General features: G+C 36.9%; 1 protein-coding gene across 1 annotated transcript; it reads right to left on the bottom strand.

Moving 5' to 3' along the window:
* Positions 1–7,199: 7,199 nt before the first annotated feature.
* Positions 7,200–8,138, bottom strand: LOC144366671 (olfactory receptor 2M3-like). The gene has a single exon (XM_078021297.1). The coding sequence runs from the start codon at positions 8,136–8,138 to the stop codon at positions 7,200–7,202; it is 939 nt and encodes a 312-aa protein (XP_077877423.1).
* Between the last annotated feature and the right edge of the window lie 14,285 nt (positions 8,139–22,423).

The raw sequence follows: 22,423 nt of genomic DNA, 5'->3' as shown, positions 1-22,423 counted from the left end.
TTCCCAGCCATTTTTGTTTATTTTTGGTATTAAACTTGACTGGTTTCTCTTTTGTTTAGTTTTTCCTTTAGTATAATACATCCCTTTGATGATTTTCATTGTTGTTTTTCATTTTCTCTTCATGGGATATATTGGTGCCATGCAGGCTTTCTAGTTGTAAATTCTTCTAACTTTTGTTTATCATGGAAGGTTTGTATTTGATCATCAAATATAAAAGTTAATTTTGTTGGAAATAAGATTCTTAGTTGACATCCATTTTCTTTCAGAGCTTCGTAGATGTTGTTCCATGATCTCCTGGCTTTCAGGGTCTGGGTTGAAAAATCTGGTGGGATACAAATTGGTCTCCCCCTATATCTGATCTGATTTCTCTCTCTTGAAGCCTTTAAGATTCTGTCCTTATTCTGAATGCTAGGCATTTTCATTATAATGTGCCTTGGTGTAGATCTGTTGTAACTTTATACATTTTGTGTCCTGTAAGCCTCTTGTATTTGATTTTCCAGTTCATTCTTCATGTGTGGGAAACTTTCTGATATTACTTCATTGAAGAGATTGTGCATTCCTTTGGTTTGAAACTCTTGTAACTTCCTCTATCCCAATAACTCCCAGATTTGGTCTTTTGATACTATCCCATAATTCTTGGATGTTTTGTTCATGATTTCTTACCATCTTCACTATGTGGTCAGTTTTGTTTTCCAGATTGTACACTTTGTCTTCATTATCTGATGTTCTGTCTTCCAAGTGATCTAGGTTGTGGGTAGTGCTTTTTATTGAGTTTTTTTTATTTGATTTATTGTTTTCGTCATTTCAAGGATTTCTGTTTTTTTTTTCAGTCTCTCTTTCTTGAAGTAATCTTTTGCTAACTGTATTTGCTCCTTTATTTCTTTGTTGGTGTGATCAATGGATGCTATTGTTCTCTTATCTCTTTGTTGGAATGAACAGTTTTTGCCTGTATTTTTAATTTAGGTCATTCTTTAATTCACAGGTTATTTTAATTATGAACATTCTGAGCCCCTTTTCTGATATTTCATCAACTGCACTGTTCCTGGGTCCTGTTATTGTAATATCCTGATTTGTTTGGGGCACTTTCCTCCCTTGTTCTTTTTTAATGTTGACTATGTGATTTCCTTACTTGAGGTGTGGATCTGAGGTATTACAGTTTCTACCCTATAATCTTGTAGTATCTGTGCAGATTATCTGTACCTCACCATGGTGTTGGGCTTCCAGATCCTGCTGGTGTCCCAAGGTGGACATCACTATAACTATAGGTAGTGGAAGCAATAGCGGTGGTAACTCCAGATGGCAGTGGAGGTGCCTCAAGATGGATGCAAAGACTTTCAGAGATGGGACTGAAAGGATGGGCTATACACTGGCTTTGGGATGCCTGCTCCAAGATGCAGCTAGCTCCTAGGCCCTGTCTGTTGTCCTAAGGTAGAGGTTACTGCATGGAGAAGGCTGTGAGGATGACTGCAGTGTCTCAAGATGGAAGTGGTTTAGACTTGGGCTCTCAGGCAGTGGAGGTAGTGGGGATTGACCAGGGCCTACTCTGATCCTGGGCTCCCACACAGGTTGGTGGAGGCAGATCATGGCTGGGCCTGAGCTCCTGTGGGTGTCTGCTGGTGGGTGGGGGTTGTCCTTCTATGGTATAAATTTAACAAACTAATCATAACATGAATGTAAATTTAGAATTGAAAAATCTAAGAAAAACTAAGCAAATGGTGAGTTAATCCACATTCATAAATAGGAAAATTCAATGTTGTTAAGTTGTCAGTATTTTACATCTTGATCTACAAAGTCAATGTAGTACCAATCAAAATGACAGTAAGTCAGTAGGTATCATGCTGCATTTCATTTTCCTACCTAAGTGTTCTGAAATTTCTCTTGTGATTTTTTTCTTTACCTATTTCTCTTACCTTTTAAAATTTTTTACCTTAATGCTTACAGTCTCTAGTGTGTGTTGATTTTAAATAAATCATTCCCATTTTTCTAAAATGTTGGAATCATCCATATGTGCCTGGATTCGGGCATGTTACAATTGGTGCCACAGCACTGCCAGTACAGTGCTACTATTTAGAAAGCCACATCAATGGAATGAAATAAAAAGAGAACACCCTGAACTTCTCAACAACTTAGATATACTACAACTAATTATGAGCTTGGTAAATTTTCAGAATAAAAAATCAATATATAAAACTCAAGTGTATGTCTATGTTCTGGCAATGAATGGACTAAACAATTACAAAAATAATTCCTAAATTGGAAGAATAGTTCCATGGTAATTTGTAGCATGGGTGAGGCCCTAGATTCAATCCTCTATATAGAAAAAAAATTCTACCTATCACTATGTTAAAAATAACAAACTGTTCAGAATAATGTTAACAATAGATTTGCAAATTTATACTCTAAACAAAAGAATCTTTTTAGATAAATTAAAGAATAATCAAAGAAATAGAAAGATATACCAAGTTTATAGCATGGATCATCAAATGGCAAATATGTCTCATATTAAATTATAGAAAGAACACATTACATTACCATGTGATTTTTGGCAGAAATTGACAAGTTTAGCATATAATTTTCAAATAACAAAATCAATTCTACACAAAAGGTTGACAAATTCATAGTGCTCACACATCAATCTTAAATTGTACTACAGACTTACAGTACTAAAGATTCTGTTGTTCTAGTGTAAAAATAGTCATACAGATCAACTAGATATAATTGTTAAACTCTTACATTCATTATGTGATTTTTTTCCCTATTTTTGGTACTGGGGATTGAAAATAGGGGTGTTCAATCACTTAGTCACATCCATAGCCCCCTTAAAAAATTTTTTATTTGACAGGATCTTGCTAAATTGCTATGGCTGTCCTTGGACTTGCAGTCTTCCTGCCTCAGCTTCCTGAGCTGATGAGATTACAGGTGTGCACCACTATACCTGGCAATATAAGTGATTTTTTAATGAATACGCTGACACAGTAAATTGTGTTTGTGCACTGAGACTACTGTTTATTTATTCACATGAAAAATAGTAAATTTGCATCTGTATCACATACCATACATAAATAACTCAAAATGCATCAATTATCTGAGACAAAAAATGAAAACTATAAAGATCTAAGAAGAAAATATAAACAGAAAGAAAGAATTATTACTTTGGATTTGAAAATAGTTTCTTTGACATAATACCAAAATAGTAAGCAAAAAAAAAAAAAAGTAGTGGAATAACACTGAAATTCATCACAACGGAAAACAACAAAATATGGAGCTTTTGTGTTTAGAACATCATAAAACTATGAAAAACTACATTACATTTAGAAAAAATATTTGTAACTCATATGTTCTGTTATAATCCTATAAATAGAACTATAAATAATATTTAAGCCTTAATAATAAACAGATACATAACCCAATTTAAAAATTAACAAATCACCAGGTAGACATTTCCAGGAAAAAGATATTACAACTGACCAATAAGTACATAAATGACATTCACCACATCATTAATTATCAGGGACATAAAATGTACACTACAATGAGATATCAACTTGCACACCCGGATCATTTTGTTCAAAATAGAAATAATACCAAGTGTTTGTGAGAAAGTGGGCCAATTACAACTCTGTACACTGCCGGTTGGAATGTAAAGTACTATTCTTATATTAGACAATGTGAAAGGTAGTATGATTTGAAAAATAATCTGGTAAATGATCAAAGAGTTAGACATAGAGTCACCAGAGGACCTCCTAATTCTATTCCTAATGATATACTAAAAGTAAATGAAAACATTTTTACACAAAAAATTTATACACGTTTTCAAAATAAGAGATAATGAGCTCAGTGCAAAGATGCACAAACCAATAGATTGTATCCATAAGTAGAATATTGTAGGTAATACGTTGGTTGAAGTTTGGATACCTGCAACACGGATGGGCCCTGAGGACCAGCTGAGTAGAACTGACCAGCCCTGGGACACTAATGGCCCAATTTATGGAGAGAGCTGGATTCAGATCTGCAGGGAGAAGTGGGTCAGCATCTGTAGAAGGTGGTGTGGGTGGGGGATGACCGCTAGTAACGAAGGGTGGGGTGATAAAGGTGTAAAACTATGTTGATTATGACCACACTCGGGAAGATGCTAAAAAACGTTGAATCTTACCCTGTAAGTGAGTGATTTACGTGTAATGGGAGATCCGTGCTGAGTCCCAGGAGGAACTGGTGAGGTTCAGACAGAGGGCGCCACACCGCAGCTGGGAAGTGGAACTGCGCACTTAGTGCTGCTCTAAAACCCTTGTTCTCTCTTATTGAGATGACAGCCTAGGTCCCTGGGCCTTGCTAGCTACCCCTTCATCCATGCTGAGCAATGCCAGTCATGATTCCTGCCAGGAAGACGTGCTTCTCCGCTCTCCTTGACTTTCTGAGGCCCTGCTCACCCCCACTGTCCTCTGCCCTGGGTGTCCACCGCCTGCATTCTCCACTCCTCACCGCCCACCTGGGCATTTCCACTTGCTTGTTGCTGTCTTCCCCAGACCCAGGCCTCACTCCAGCCTACCCTCTGCTATTCAATCTTCCACACACTTTTTGGCACAGAACTGCTCTCAGGACCACATTTGAATCCTACACGTCTACATCCAGTGCATGTATGGTATGTGAATCTGATCCTTCCTCTGACTTGGATTGTATTGTTCCTTTTTAAAAATGTGTACGTCATTGGTCAAAATGCCCTAAAATTTTCTATTGTCTTAAATTTATAATGAGTCCATGCCTCAATTCTTTTAACATTGCACATTCTGTGAGGGAGTTCCTCTCCTCTATGTTACATATTTATAAATATATCTCATACAATGTTTCACACATGATATAAATGATTCATGGGAAATATATGATCATAGCATTCATCTCAAGGTTTTTCATTTATTTTTAAAAATATCAGAGGCTGAAGCTTCATTTACATAGAGACAAAATATTTTTCTTAACCATAATATTACTAGGTGAGGTAAAGTTTGTTATAGTTTACCATTTTAAATACCTTTACAAAGATTTAGGCTATTAATTGCAGTTTTGATTCATTTTATCTATATGAAAACCATCATATTTCTTAAAGTAAATAATCTTTTACTGTACTCTATCTTTAATAAGCTTAGAAATTTTCCCAGCTAGTAATATTATTTGATTGGGTAATATAGTGTTTATTATTATATTTGCCTATTTATCATTATATTTACTTCCTTAAAGTCAAATATAAAAACATTGGTTTAACCCAAAATTGAATTAAATTTCTATAAAAAATTCAAACAATTTTATGAGTAAGACAATTTGGTTGAAGAGTAGTGAAGTGTAGACTTTCTTCTCACTCCTGTTTTGGGCGATTGAACTCAGGGAGCTTAACCGCTGAATCATCACCCCAGCCTTTTTTTTTTTTTTTTTTTTTGAAAAAGTTGCTGAGGCTGGCCTGGAGCTTGTGGTCCCCTGCCTCAGTCTCTGGAGATGCCAAGATTATAGACTAGTGCAACCATGCCCCACCTCCAAAGTTGTCTTGTTTTTAATAAAGTAGAAAAGTGTTATGAATTACTTCACTGAATTCAGATATTGCTTTTTTAAACTGTGTGTTTGAGCAGAGGAGAAGCATTTGTTTTAATGGTCTGCTAGACCTGAAAAAGGGAAAGAGAGGGAAAGGAATTCACAGCCATCCTTGTTTATAAACGAATGCATGCACTGTGTTGAGTGCTGTTTTACAGTAAGTAGAGGAGCAATGTGCAAATTAGAGAAGCAAAATCAACCTCCAAGTTATATGTTAGTCCATTAAAAAGAAGTGTAAAGAATTCCTAGCTGACACCGTGCAGTCTACTGGAAGGACATCACCACTATTGTAAGACACATGTGCTAGGACCAGTTTTTGGCCATGTCATCTCTGTGTCTGTGTGGATATGGGTCTGCAATGACTCGTGTAATATCCTGAAGGAGGAATGCTGAGCTCCTCTCATGATCTGCACCCTCTAGCTTTACCTGGGGGTCAAGTTCATTGTATGCCAAGAAAGCAGATTTTTTTTTGTTTGTTTTGTTTTTCAGGATGCTAAGATCCAACTTTGGTTGATTTAAGCCATGTAAAGGGAGGTATTCTGATATTGGCCTGATTTAACCAGCTGGGAGGCCTTTTAGAGAGGATCGTGCCTCACCCTGAGAGGAACAAACACTCCTGCTAGCTTCAGAGAGGAAAACAAGAGTCCCTCTGCTGCAGAGGAAGGGGATCACTTCAATAACCACTGCAGTGTGGAAGATGACTCTGAGCCACATGCAAAAGAGCTCATGAGCAGAAGGCCCAGGTTGAAATAAAGAGTAGCTCATTACAGTGCTAGGTTTGTGGTTAGTGTTATGGAGAAGAAGGAAGCACACAATAATAGGGGTTTTATAAGGCAGTTAGGGCTAAGGTAAAATCTCGCCTGCATTTCATCTTATATAATACCAAAACAACCACATATCTATCTGTGTATAAATATGTATGTTATGCATAAAATTTAAGAAAAATATGAAGATTTTAAGAAACAATTTTCTATTAAAAATTGATCACATCAGTTAAGCAATTGTTCACAAAACAGTGCAAATCAATTGCAGTATATTCCATATCTGGGGTTAGAACATCTAAGGATGTAAAATCCACACTCAGAAATTCTTAAGAACATTTCAGTATCCTATGTATAAGATAATCTGTAGAGGAAGAAAATAAATGAGAGTTTCTCAGTCATCCAGTACCACAAAGGATAGTTTTCACCACAAACACAACATGCTACCTCCAAGTAATGCCTGTTTTCTCCACCTAAGTTACCTTCATTTCAATATTTATATTAAAAGTTATCTATGAGTCAATAGATAAAAAACCATGAGTCATTTCAGCAAAATAATAAGTCCAGGATATACTGGACTCTACATAAGCAATCCTATGTCCAGATTAAATGTACCACATGCTAAAAAACTGAGTGCTACAATCAATTAAGGGGCTGCTTCTCCAGATGACCACCTCCATTTGCTAAGTAGGGACAACACACAGATGTGCATTATCTATCCTAACAATGTTTGCTGGTGCTTTATGCCGTGGTTAGTAGAACTACAAAGATGAGAAAACTTGATGCTGATGTGCATCAGCCTGCATATAAATGTAAGCATATCAAGTGTGCTCAAAAAACAAAGCATAAATACAATTACCCAGCTCACTCTCCAGACTTTCCCTTCCCTAGCACCTTCATGAATGCTCTGGACACCTCCCTGTTGCGCAGGCTGTAGATGAGGGGGTTCAGCATGGGGGTGAGGATGGTGTAGAAGGCCGACACCATCTTGTCCTGTGTGGGGGACCGGTCAGAAGCGGGCCACATGTAGATGAACATGACTGTTCCATAGTACATGCCCACCACCATGAGGTGGGAGGAGCAGGTGGCAAAAGCTTTGCGGCGACCCTCCCCAGATCCCATGTGAATGACGGCCAGAATCACACGAGCATAGGAAGCAATGATGATGCCTACAGGGAACAGAAGCATAATGATGCAGCAGATAAATATCATCCTTTCAAATGTCAAGGTGTCAGTGCATGCAAGGGTGAGCAGGGCAGGGACATCACAGAAAAAGTGGGGTATTTCCCGGGAACCACAGTATTGGAAGGACAAGGAAACTGCAGCTTCAATTATACCATCAAGGGAGCCAAGAAGCCAGGAAGCAGCAACCATGAGGCCACAGACTTTCTGGCTCATGAGAACTGGGTATCTTAATGGGTGGCAAATGGCCACATAGCGGTCATAGGCCATTGCTGCCAACAGGAAGCACTCGGCTCCCATCAGGGACACATAGAAGAATATCTGGGTCCCGCAGCCTCCTAGTGAGATGGAGTTCCTGCCAGACAGGTAGTTGAAGGCCATCTTGGGGACGGTGGTGCAGATGAGCATGAGGTCCATGAGGGAGAGCTGGCTGAGGAGAAAGTACATGGGGGTGTGCAACTGGGCATCCAGGTGGATGAGGATCACCATGGTGGAGTTCCCCATGACGGCCACTGTGAAGATACCCAAGACCAGAGTGAAGAGGAAGGTGTGGATGGGGCTGTGGTTGAAGATGCCCAGCAGGATGAAGACAGGGCTGGAGGTCTGGTTCCCCCAGGCCATGGTGAGCTGCTCACTGTGGAGAGGACAGCTTGTAAGAAATGGGCACGTTTGTGCTATGGAAATATGGAGGATTTTTCTCTTACACATGCACACTACAAAATTATATGTGTAATTTTGATTTGTACATAAGGGTGGTTAAGGCTTGTTTGTAACTTGATGTGCTTTTAAATGCAACATACCTACATTGTGCACATGCTAGATGAGAGCTCTACCACTGAGCCACATCCCCAGCCTCTTTCTCTAACTAATGTAGTTTATACAAATGTCAATCTCTTCAATATTTTTTTGGAAAATCCCTTTATGAGTCCTTACTTGGCTGCAAAGTAGCATCTTTCTAACTCTGTGTTTTGACCTACTTTTCATATTCTTTTTGGTCCTTCTTGGGAGATCAGGCATTTTATTTCTTCTTTAATGCTATCTGAACAAATTGTTATAATTGTATTTTTAGTGTTTTGTCCTCCCGAGTGTCTGTGTGCAGGTCCCCCACTATGTGAACACACTCTAGTTATAACTTAGGTGTTCCCTGAAGCCTTGATTCCTCATCAGTTCCACACATCCTATCAATGCGTCTCAAAGTTCCTATATTAACAATAAATTCAACCCTAATTGTGTGGGTTAATACAAACCATGCTGCTTAGTTGTTTAAAATTTTTTACTTTCCCACCCTTCATAAGATTTTTGCTAATTATGTTTTCTTTATGTGATTTATTTATGTTATATTTATTTTTGATTGACATGTAATACTTCTGCATGTTTACGTGGTGCATGGGATGTATCTGTATGTGAATACGAAGCGTAATGTTCAAATCAGGATAAGCTCATCTAGTTCTTTAAACATTTGTTGTCCCATTCTTGTGAGAACATTCAAAATGATTTCTTCTAGAATATTTCAAATGTTCTTATTATGATCTGCTTTCAACCACATGGACAGAATGGGGAGATCACGTTAAGTGAAATAATTTGAGCACAGAAAGACCAGCCCCTCATGGCCTTACTCTTGTGGACCTTGCAGAACCAGAAATAGAATGGTGCTTTCCAGAGGCTGAGGATGGGGTGGGAGAAGGAAGGGTGAGAAAGGTTGGTCAAGGACTCCTAGATTATGGCAAGATCAGAGAGGTGATCTCTGGAGTTCTATGCTCAGCAGGGTGACTATAGATTATAGAATGTACTCTATGTTTCAAAAGAGCTAATTATATGTTCTAAACCTTTTTATATCATTCACCCTTGTGCAACCCTTTCACTATACACCCCTCAGGAAAATCTTGAGTCAAGTTAAAAAAAATGCTCCTGATTGCCCATGCTTGCTGACTGAAATATATTGCTCAGTAGATGAAGACTACTCCTGTGAGCCAGTTGCATCCCCTCTCTTTATCAATATACATTTCCTTCTTCAAGTTCCCTTGGGCTGTCACCTTGCCTGGCCTTCTTTCTCTATGTTTTGAAATACACAAGTGACTATAAAATTGTGGGAAAATGACACACATCAAGTCAGCTCTTGAATATCCTCTCCTTTTTCTATTTTCTGCAGCCATGTTTCAACTGCACATGCTACAGTTGAAGGGTACCCAGAGCATCAGAGCGACATCTTTCAGTTTGGACACAAATCACAGGATTAGCCAGCCTATAACTGAAAGGTTAGGGATGCTAAGAAAGCTGCAGGCTCCTTGGAGCAGGAGTTCCATGCGACAGGCACTTCTTTTCCTGCATTTGTCTTCTGGCTTTTCTTTTTGCCCAAATAGGCCATAAACTTCTGCTGATTCCCATCTCACATTTGGCTAATGCATTGCTTCTATCTTTGCCGAATCTGAACCCACAGCTCTCAGCGATCTTGGCTGCCTGCCACGGGGGCTGGCATGAGCAGTGCTTCATGGCTGTTGGTTTTGAAGACATCATCCTCCTGTGAGCAGGGCCTGGGGACAGTCAGTCAACCACGTTCTTTCCCTACAGTCCTGGACCCCTGAAAGCCACATCTCCTTCCACTTCCAGCCACATGGCTGGCTTTCTGTTCCCTTCTCTGTTCCAGGGCAAGCTCTGCACACACTGAGCTCGACAGGGCCTCCCTCTCTGTTCCACATGCACGTGAAGACCAGGACCTCTAGGTCAGGAAAACCTGGGCTTACATTCTTTTCTACACCAACTCTTTTATCACCAGACAAGTTAAACAGCATCTCTAGGATTTTGTTTCTGTCCTCTCCACCCCTCACAAGGTTGTCTTAAAGATAAGCTACCCCTTAAAATTCCTCATGCAATCATATCTGTCACAGCGCGCATTCTTCAGATGAATCTTGCCATTTCTACTCAGACCTTGTCACCCCTTCATTTTCCTTATGAGAGTGTTGGTTTCTGATTGGTAAGCTATGTGCTTTTTATTTCTGAGATGTTCCTAATCCATCAGAGATTCATGTATAAGGCATGTTCCTAAGATCCCCATAAATATCAATTGAACTGGAGTATCTTGCAATTATTCTTAAGATATCATATTTTATATCACTGTAAACAAGGCATTACATTCCCTTAGCATCTTCACTGGTATCATTTCATTCAATCTGAAAACTGTTGGAAATATAAGAAATGCATTATTCTAAGATGTCAGTGACTATAAAGGGATAAGTTGTGGATCAACATGAAAAATCACCTCATTATTTGGAAGAATTTCAAATGACAGAATTTCTAATACACAATTGTTAAATAGACTGTGATTCCACCCAGTGACTTGGACTCCATGATGGCCAAACCATCTAAATATTTTGGCACATACCTTCTTCCTGGGACTTACCTTCCACATGTGTTCAAGAAGACACCCCACTTCCAAGGCCACCCAAAGCATTTAAATTTCTAGAGTGAGCCTCTGCAGCACGGTTCTGTAAGTAATCTGTGGTTTGCTTCTGCAATCCAGCAGGGAATTCAGTCCCCTGTCTTCAATTATGGTACTCTGTGTTAGGACCCACGTTTTCTCCTAGGGTTTCATAAAATTTAGTTCTGAACTTGTGAAGGTGACTCAATATTTAACATAAAAAGAAAGTAATTTCACTTTATTAATGAATATTACAAATTCCCTATATTTTTTCTCTGGTTGACCCTTGAAATATTTCAAGATTTCTAACTCCATAAACTCCATATGATTCAAAAGAAAGAGGGTAGTTCGATTTCTCATTCTTAATTAAATTAAAATTCTTGAATTTTATTTTTTCCTTATTTACCTGTAAATATAACTTTTAAATAGTTGATTAGTTACTTTCAATTGGGCACTTCAGGAGGTGTCATTCTGTGTTCACGCAGGCTGCCCTTCTACATTGGGATTACAGCACTGTTGTGAATTTTTCTGTTTTTGAAAGATTGCCATCTGTGATGACAGAATCTAATACTAGCTGTCTCATAACCATCGTAGAATATTCTTATAAAATACATAGAGAAAAAGACCATAGGTTTATTTTTTAAATTTATTTATTTTTCTTATTCTCTCACACCACTTCACACAACCTTGCTCACACCAGGTGTGAGAAATTCCAGAGATTGGGTCATTTTTAACATCAGAAATTATTTTAGTTCTTGTGGCTGGGAGTCCAGGATCAAGGTACGCACAGATTTATCTCCAGTAAGGATTAGGTCTGTACTTTTAAAATGATGCCACTACATTGCATCTATCAGAGAAGAGAAGAAACAGAAAGACAACCATGTGTACTTTCTCCTTGACCATTTTATAAAGGGGCTTATTTCATTCATCTGAGCTCCACTGTCCTGACTTTATCAACACCAGAGGCTATATTTGTTAATGTGTCGCATTGGGGATCAAGTTTCAACATGACCTTCCAATGGGATAACAACATTCATTTAAACCATTGCAAGTACTAATTAAAATATATGCAAGTAAAATCTAACCAGGTAGCAAATAAATAAAAATTTCCTGTGAGAGTGCCCTTGGGAATCCATAATTAAATACTCCAGTTCTATTTGCATATTACCACTCCAATACTTGATGGCTCTAATAAATATGATGATATTTTTAAACTCTCATGTTTTCTGAGAGCTTTAGCACAGGGCTCTTCATGTGGTGGTATAGTGGCTTATCTTTGAGCAGAGGGTTCTGAATCTTTGGGGACCACATGAGAATCTTTGTCTACCCCCACCTCCCACAGTCTATGCATGTGGCTAATTGGTTCTAGTTCACCTCAAGGAAGCCTTAATCAAGCAGGCCCTTTTTATAGCATGCTGAAATATCCTCAATTTATTTAATGGCACATATCATGGGTTTGTATTGTCTGAGAATGCTTTTTAAATGTTCTTTTTATTTATGCATGACAGTAGAAGGTATTTTGACATGTCCTACATACATGGAATGTGACTTCCCAGTCTTGTGGTGGTATGTGATATGGAGTGACACTATATTCACATCAGAATGTAGAAAGTAAAGGACATTCTACTGTCTTTTCTCTCCCTTCCTTCATTCCCCTTTTTCACCATCTGGTCAACTTGAGAATGCTGTTTTTTTTGTTCAGTTTCTGTAAAGCTTTTTGTTTATCTCCACTGATTTCATGTTACATTTCTGTTGGAAATACATTTTTAAAATTTAGGAAATAAAAAATCAAAAGAAAAGAAATGTAGAGGTTAAGTCATGTTTTTACCATAAGGGTAGCTAAGCAACTGTTTTAAGTGATTTTGAAATACAGTAATTATTACATATCTTTAATGAGACATAGCTAAGAAAAAATGGAATTTTTTTTAAATTAAAATTTTTATGACAAATATTCATAAGCATTATAAACATTTATGATATAATATATTTTATTTATATCATAAAATTTATAGAATATAAATACTATAAATATTTATAATGTAATATTAATTACTTAGAACATGTTAAGTAATATGCAAACATACACAGAGAAGTTCATGTTGGTTTATATTCTAAATATCTCTGTTTCAAATGAAGAAAAAAGTATATTTTTATGATCAATAATGTTTAATGAGTTTAGTTAGCAGAATATTAATTTTAATCAAATACAAAATCCTGACATTAAACTTTAGAGAAGGAACATTTTTGTTTAAATAAGGTCAACTAGATTTTTAGAAAATATGTTAAGTATATCATTCCAATAGACATTTAAACTGTTACTTGGAATGTATTCTATGTTTCTTTTTATATTTTAATGATTTTTTTGTTATACCTGACAGTAGAATCCATTTTGATAAATAATACAAGCATGGAATGTATATCACTCTAATTAGCATCCCCTGCTCCCTTCCTCTAGAGATCTCTCTGCCATTGACTCAGGGTTATTGTGTGGATGTACATATGGCAAGGTTCACTGTGGGGTATTCATATGTGTACATAGCAGGTCAGGTCAGATTCATGCCCCCGCCCTTCCTTTCCCTGTACCCCTCCCTTCCCTTTATTCTCATTTTGTCTACTCCACGGAACTTCTATTCATATCTCTTTGACCATTTGTATTTCTTCCTTGAAAAGTGTCTGTTTAGTTCTTTACCCATTTATTGATTTTTGTTTTTACTGTTAAGTTTTTTGAGTTCTTTGTATATTCTAGAAACTAATACCCTGGGTTGCAGATGGCAAAGATTTTTCTCCTATTCTGAAGACTCTGTTTAGATTTTAGATTGTTTTCTTTGCTGTGAAGAGGTGCTAAAGGAGACAGGTAGGAGAGGTACTGGGTTGCTAATTAGAGTGACATACAATATTTATGATGCAGTATTAATTACTTTTAGTTTGATGCCATTCCATTTATTCATTCTTGATTTTACTTCTTGTGCTTTAGGAATTTTGCTAAGATCCATCAGACAAAAATAGGCATAAAAATTATGCCTCTGAAATTTTGCCTTTTTCAGAATATCATACATTTGGAATCAAATCGAATGAGGCTTGCTTTTCACAATTGATTAATTTCACTTAACTAATAGGCTGTCCAGTTTCCATGATGTCTTTAAATGGATTGATGGCGAATTTCTCTTTAGTGCTAAATAATGTTTCACTTATGAGTGTTCCACCTTTCATTTATGCCTCTGCCCACAGAAGATCATCCTCTTGGCTTTCCAGTTTGGTAATTGTGAACAAAACCATTATAAAGACCCATGTGAATATTTTCATGGGGACATAAATTTTCAGCTCACTTGGGAAAATGTCATGGAATATGATTACTGTGCATGTTGCTAATTGGTTCTAGTTCACCTCAAGGAAGCCTCAATCAAGAAGGCCATTTTTATAGCATGTTGAAATATCTTCAATTTATTTAATGACACATCATGGGTTTGGGTTGTCTGAAAACGGTTTTTAAATGCGAGTGTTTGATAAGAGTATGTCTTGTTTATTAAGAAAACACATAATTTTCTTCCAAAGTGGCTGTATCATTTTGCATTCAATCAGAAATGAGAGTTCCTACTTCTCCATAAATTTCACTGCATTTAGTGTAGACATTTTTAAAAGACTGAAGCTCTGATATTTAATTAGTTGGTAGAGACATCTCACTGTTGTTTTAATTAGTAATCTCCTAATTTCATATGATGCTGAACATCTTTCACATGCTTATTTGCCATCTGTATATCTTCTTTGTTGAGGTGTCTTATGTTGTGTTCATTTTTTAAATAGGCTTTTCATTTTCTCATTTAAAAAATTTTAATTATTGTTTATATTTTGTATATAATAGTAATCCTGGATAGGCATTTTGTAAATATAATATCCTGGTCTAAGATTTACATTATCATTCTTTTTTATAGTCATATATATATATGTATATATATATGTGTGTGTGTGTGTGTGTGTGTGAGTGTGTGTGTGTGTTTGTGTGTGCGTGTATTCTAGAAATTAATGATATATATGTATGTCTATATCAATGGATTCCTTGTGATATATTTATACATGGACATGTATAATTTCATTCCCCAGTACTTCCTTTGCCCTTCCCTTCTCCTTGGTCTCAATTCTCTTCCTTTACTATGCTGGTCTCCTGAAGATAATATCTTTTTAAAATTGTTTTATGTTTCTTCCTTTGTTAAAAAAATCAATTGAGTACATATGCCTGGCCCTAAGTCACTTGACTACATATATTTTATTGAATCTCTTCGTATTTTTCACAAATAGTGCATTATGTTGGCTCTTATATATCCTCTGCCTTCTGTATACTTTAATAAGAACATATGCAAGTAACCTTCAGAGATCTTGATTGCAATTCTATGTATAGATTTTTGATCTATTTGGGAAAAATCGATACCTTGACAATATTGAATCTTTCTATCCATGAACATGGACTTGCCTTCTGTTTTTTTATTCTTTTATGTCTTCCATCAAAGTTTTTTCAAGTAATATAAATATTGTACATATTTTGTTAGGCTTATGATGGATTAAAAAATAATCTTTCTTAATTGTAACCTCCTTTGATGATGTGTTCATATTTTTTTAAGTGGGGATGCTTTTTAAATTTCAATTTTTAACCTCAGGTTATTCCTAAAATTCATTTTTGTATTTATGAATACATGCTTTTAACATCTTCTATTGATCCCCTAGGGCTTCCATCACACTGTCCTGAAATTGAACAGTTAACTTCTTTACTTGTTCTTTGTAATCACAGTAACCTCTATCCTTTTCTTTTTTGATCCTTTTCCTTACTTCCTTTTCTGCCGCAGTCTGGCTGGGCACGATTCACTAGCCACTTGTCAAGCAGAAACAAACTTTATTTTTAGAACACACATACTGCACCACAGGAGCTCTTCAGGAATTCCCTCAGAGCCCAACTGCCACCACCAGCTTCCTGCAAGCCTCTCAACCCCTACTCCTCCCGCTCTTGAGGCCGATTGGCTGGGTTGTATGGGCAGATCCAAAAGAGTCCCCCAATGAGCAGCTTTGTGGTCTGAAAGGGTGGGGAAACAGCCCAATGAGCATCACCACAGAGGAGCCAATCAGCTGGCAGCTGGAAGTTTGCTGGGGCCACGGCGAGCCAATCAGCTGGAAGTTTGCTTTGGCTGTGGCTCTCAACACTTTTCCTTCTACTATTTATTTTCTTATTCATATTTTAATAACCCCTTTACCATTATGAGACATGACAGAATTTGACTCTTTATTTTGTTAGTATTTTTGTTTGTTTGTTTGTTTAATGGTACTGAGGGATCAAACCCAGGGCTTTGCAATTGCTAGGCAAGTGCTCCACATCAAAATTTTAATTCTCCCAAGTGCCAGGGATCCCAGGTGTGTGTCAGCACACCTGGATTTTGGCTGTCTTTTCTGTACATAAAATACACCATCTATTTATAGCCTCTCTCTAGAAGTACATGGGTGTGTGCAGGTTCTGGTCATCAGTGGTGACGGTGACGATGAGAAGGTTCCCTAAGAGGGTGGCCAGGTACATGAGTAAAAATAACATGGAGTAGAGGAATCTTAGTTTCCAGCCTTCAGCAAAGCCCATGAGGAGAAACTCGGTCACCATGGTGGAGTTGGCCATCTTGTGGAGATGCTGTCGACTGGGAGGCAGAGGAAAGAAGACAAGGGGCATACAAAAGTCAACATCCATCTCAGATGTTCTTCCTCCAAATGTTTACTGCTGTGTTAGGTAATCTGTGCATGGAGGGACGTCCATTACTGGCGTCCTGATTGGCTTCACCACTTCTGAGTAGATTGGACTCAGTGCTCAGGAGGTTCCCTGTCTTCTGTAACACCCAGCACTGAGTCATTGTCTCAATGAAGACTGAGTACCCAGTGCATCTGAAATCCCTGTGTTAGAGTAAGGTCCCAGTAGTTCCACGAAAGTGTCATTAGGAGCTGACCAGCACATTTGGGTGGAAGTGGACACTCAGCAAGGATGGGCTCAGTGCCCTCCAGCATGGTCTTCCTATTATCAAGAGACATGTCTCTATTCACTGTCCTGTCCCTATGTGCAGAAATCAGTATTGAGAGTCTCCACACATTCCTAAAGCCTGCCACTGTCAGGACTTCCAGAGTGGGTGGTAGGCTGCTGATTTACATGTGATTTTACAATGTTGTTCTATGGAAATCTTTCAATTCTGCAAAATATGACTCATTCAATGCTTGGAGCAACATTGAAGCTTTAACTGAATTTGAAGTCACACCTGGAGGTGAAGCAAGCCCCCTGGGATCACATGGGAAACTGAATGCTGGGACTTCCTTGGGATCCATGCTGTGGATGTTGTAGGTACTCTATCAAAGCCTGAGTTTCATGACACTCAAATGTATACCTTTGTAATATAATGGATTGGGGAACTACCTAATCTTGATCTTCCGATTATTTGTCATTAAAAGTATTTGGCTTCTTGGGTGGTTATTTTGCCCCATCAAATTTACTCCCCTGTAGGGAGAGCTATCTGGTAGCTTTCACATCATTCCCCGTGATGCACAATCACCAGGTCCTGACTCCCCAACGTCTCCAGCACTGAATTCAGAGCCCTACACCCATGGGAGTCTGGATCTCTTCCTATCTCCTGCTCAAGCCTGTGATAAATACTAACCTGCTTCATTTTCCTATTTATCATTTCTATGTGGTTTTAGTGAATGTGTTCCTAGAGTATGTGGCCTTTTGTTTTTCCTGTCTTTTTTCATGAACCAGAATGTTTTCAAGGGTAAACACACTGTAGCAGGTTCCATAACCTCTTTCCATAGATGATTCACAGTATTCAACAGTAGGAGTGGGCCACAGCTTCTTTTGATTCATTCATCCATTGATGGATTATTCTTTTGTCTGATATTCTCAACATCACTTGAGAGAAAGGCTAGCTTTTCTCCACGAAGTGAGTTTTATTCCTGTGCAGGTATCAGATGACCTGTTGTCTTCTCTCTGTGCCTCCTGTGTCCATGGTCCTGGTGGGTTTGAAAGCCATCATCCCGTTGCTTTCTCCCTTGAGTTCTGTAGCATGAAGGATCAAGCCTGAGATGTCTCCAGGACCTGCCTCCTGATGCAAATTGCTACTTTGGGTCTTTTCTTCTTCTAAATAAGTTTTGGGACTGTTTTTTCTCACATCAAGAATATTTTGATGGAGATTTCTTTGTACCTCTGTAAGTTTTTGTTAGTTTAACTATTTTGCTATTATTAATTCTGCCTGTCAAAGAATATTTGATGTTTTTCTAACTATTAAGGTCATCTTTAATTTCCTCAGCTTTTCACGGAGAGGTCTTTCACTTCTTTGATCAGACTTATTCCCCAGTATTCTTTTATGGTTGGACCTGAGCAGAACAGTTTTCCAGATTTCTTTCTCAGGGCATCATTATTAGAAAATAGGAATGCAATTGACTTAGGTATATTGGCTTTTTATCCTGCTACATTGCTGAACCTATTACTCTAGAATTATTCTGGTGGAATTTTGTTGTTGTTGTAAGTAAAGAGAGATAAGATAGTTGGATTTCTTCTTTTTCTACTCTCAGCCCCTCAATTTTCTTTTCTTCACTGAGTGCTCTGGATGCAGGTGAAGAAAGCGTTCTGAATCAGAATGGTGAGTGTGAACGTGTGCCCACCGTGTTCGTGGTCTTGGAGGGAGTGGTTTTAGTTTTTCTCCATTATGTAGGAAATTTGCTTTGGGTTTGCAACATGGAGCCTGCAATGTTGAGGTAAGTTTATTCTATCCTCAATTTTTAACATGAACAAGTGCTGGATATGTTGAAAGGTGTTTTGTTTGTTTCTTTCTCTCATCTAATATGAGGACCATGTCATCCTCCTTCTTCCCTCTATTATGTGATGAATTACATCATTGATATGCAAATGTTCAATCAACCTAGCATCCTCAGATGTGAGCCATGTCGTCATGTTGTGATAGCTTCTTAATCTGTTTTTGAATGTCACATACTAATATTTTATTATGAAGTTTGCATCTGTGTTTATGAGGGAAATTGGTCTGAAGTTTTCTTTCTTTAATTTGTTTTATCTGTTTTTGTTTATCGAGGTAACCCTGGCTTTATAGAATAAATTTGGGAGGTTCTTTCCTTTTCTAAATCAGGAAATAATTTGAGGTGAATTGACATTAATTCTTCTTTAAAGATCTGTAGAAATTAACTGCAAATAGATTTGTTCCTAATTTTTTTGGGGGAAGTCTTTTAATGGCTGCTTCAATCTCATTGATTGAATCTGGTCTGTTTAGGTTTCCTATATTCTCCTGGTTCTATTTGGGTAGGTCATATGTGTCTAGAGATTATTAGTATCTTGTAGATTTTCTAGTGTATTGGAATACATTTTTCAGACCCCTTTGTAATGGATTATACATTTGATAACAGGCTGTAGTTCAATCTGCTTGTTCATGTGTAAGTGTGTGGACTCGGATTTCTTTCTGTTTCTTTTTATTAGTTTAGATAAAGAGTTTATCAATTTTATTTATCTTTTCAATGAACCCAATCTTTTTTGCACTGATATTTCATATTGGCATTTTTATTCCTGACCTCATCTTTGCTTTTAATTGTTTCTGTTTTCCACTGATTTTGGAATTAGTTCCTTGTTCTTTCTCTGGGCCTCAGATATAGCATTCCATTACTTGCTGGGTATCTCCCTATTTTAATGTCGGCACTCAATGTTCTCACTTCCCTCTTAGAGCTCCTTCATACTGTTCCAGAGATTTTTGACATGCTATATGCTGTTTTCATTTGTGTCTAAGTATTTTGTCAATTAAAAATTTATTCTATGACAAATTTCTCAATCAAAGTATATTATTTGGCCTCAGGTGTTAAATGCTTTCCCATTTTATCTAGTTGTTGATTTCAAATTTGATTCCTTTGTAATCTGATAGGATCCAAGAAATTATCTCTATTGTTGATATTTGCAAAGTCTTATTTTGTGTCATACAATACGACCCACTTTAGAGAATACTCCATGTGCCACTGAATTTGGTTGTCAGTGGATATGATATTCAATAGGTATTTCTTATTTCCATTTATGTGGTAGTATTTGTGAGTTCCAAAGAATCTTTACTTAGTTGAAGTCTGGTTAATCTATCTAATGATGAAACTGGTGTGTTGAAATCACCCAGGATTATCGTATCATCATCTGTTTGTTTCTTTACATTGAGAAGGATTTTCTTTATGTATGTAGGTGCCCAATGTTTGAGGCATAACATTTGTGATCATGGTGTCAGGTTGGTGACAAGTATGAGTTGACCTTTGACAAGTATGAGTTGACCTTTTCCATGTCTTCTGATTACATCTGACTTGTAGTACTTTGTCTGACATGAGGGTAGCTACCCTCCTTGCTTTGAGTCTCCATTTCCATGTTATGTCTTTTCCTACCCTTTCCCTTCAGCCTGTGGCTGTATTTCCCTGTAATGTGAGTTTCTTGTAAACAATACACTTGAGTCTTGTTTTCAAATTCATTATGAAAATATATATCTTTTCATTGCAGAGTTCCTATGCTGTGTCACTGTAGAGAGATGCTTATCCCTGTCATTTTATTTCTAATGCTTAATTCATACTTGATTTTCCTTTAGTGGAGCATCATTCTAATGAGAGTCATCTCTATGCTGACTCTGTTCTTATTTTCCACTTCTTCATGAAATATTTCATTGAGTATATTTTTCTGAGCAGGCTTAGTGGTTATGAATTTCTTTAGCTTCTAATTATCATGGAAATTTTAAAATTAATCTTCAATTCTGAAGTGTATTTTTGCAGGAGTTGCTACTTTGGTTGATACTCATTTACTTTCAGGGTTTGATATACATTATTTCAAGCCCTCTTGACTTTTAGATTTATGTTAAGAAACCAGTTAAATTTTGAGCTGGCTTACATCTAAATGTGCCCTGTTGTTTATTTCTAGCAGCTTTTAAAAGTCTATCTTGATTCTGTATATTAAGGATTTTCAATATATTGTATTGAAAAAAAAATATGGAGAGGATAATCTGCTTATTTTGGGCTCTAAGTGCTTTTTATATTTGGATTTTTATTTCATTGCTAAGGTTTGTAAAATACTCTGAAATTATTTGATTGAAATGATGGTATGTTCCTTTAGTTTGTATTTCGGTGTCTTTGTGTATGTCAATAATTCTTAGGTATGTTCTCTTAACGTTACCCTGAATTCTTAAACATGGTGGTCATGGTCTGCTACATCTTTTTTTATTGTTGACATTAATTTCAAGATTACATACTTTTTCTTCAAGGGCTGATTATTTTGCCTTTTATGTGGTCTAATGTATCGATGGTGCTTTCATTTGAATTTTTAATTTAATTTTTTGAGTCTAAGTTCTGATATTTCTATTTGGTTCTTCTTCAGAATCTCTCTTTATTGAGATGATCTTTTACTTTCTGTATTTTCTAAGTTTGTTGTTCCTTACATCTTCATTTAGCTCACTGAACATTTTAACTATGGACCGTTCACATTCTGTCTCTGATATTTCTCCTTCACAGTTTCAATGCAATAACTTGGTGCAGTATTGTGGGCTATTTGCATTGACTTTTTCCCTTAATTTTTCATATTGTTTGTATCCATCTGCTGGGAGGATGATTGGTTCTACTTTGAGGCAAGGATCCTTTTCTTAATTGCAGTGTAGTTATTTATTATTGAACATAAATATAATACTTAACGAGTATTAAAGATAATATTTAGTATTTAATTTAATATCACTTTAATACTTATTAAATATTATATTTAATATTTCAATATAATTATTTAATATTACTCCCCTCAACAAGTATCCTCTGCTTTCCCCAGTATCAGTACAATTTTAGAATAAGATATTAAATCCTATTAACTGCAGTCACTTCAGAGAAAAACTTTGTAGCAACTAATCTTAAGAAAAAAAAAACTTGTGAAAAACGTTTTCTAGTTTCTTTATTTTTTTATATGGGACTTTGATAGTTTTCAGGAATAATGTGATAATTTAGTTATTAAAGGTATTGAAATTATTACTACACTAACAAGTGGATGAATGGGGGAGGAGAGAAAATTTGGGCAAGCAAAAAAAGAAAATATGAATAAAATAGGAACCAAGGTATAAAAGCAAACAAAATGAGTTGGGTGAATCTGAGGCTGGAAGAGATATTGCAGGAGAGAAGGACTGAAGTGGAGCAAGTGTAACCCTGAGTGAGAAAAACAAAGATGGAAAGATTACAGTTGTTGCAATAAAACATTAAGAGAAATACAATCAAATGGGCTGAGTGAGAAAGCTGAATAAATAGGGAAACATACACTACTTCAATACCTAAATATGTCATAATACATGTGCTATGTGTTTTATCAAAATCGACATCATCATTGTTTACTATAATGCATCTCATGGTAGAGGGCTGTCTACTGAGTCTTCTTGAATTGGATTTCATCAGGATTTGGAACTGTCTCTTGGGTTTACCTGTGAGTGTCCCCGGG

Source organism: Ictidomys tridecemlineatus, chromosome 1 (genome assembly GCF_052094955.1).
Source record: "Ictidomys tridecemlineatus isolate mIctTri1 chromosome 1, mIctTri1.hap1, whole genome shotgun sequence".
NCBI classification, from domain to species: Eukaryota; Metazoa; Chordata; class Mammalia; order Rodentia; family Sciuridae; genus Ictidomys; species Ictidomys tridecemlineatus.
Note: the sequence above shows the minus strand (reverse complement) of the source record. Positions and strands in the feature narration are given on the sequence as shown.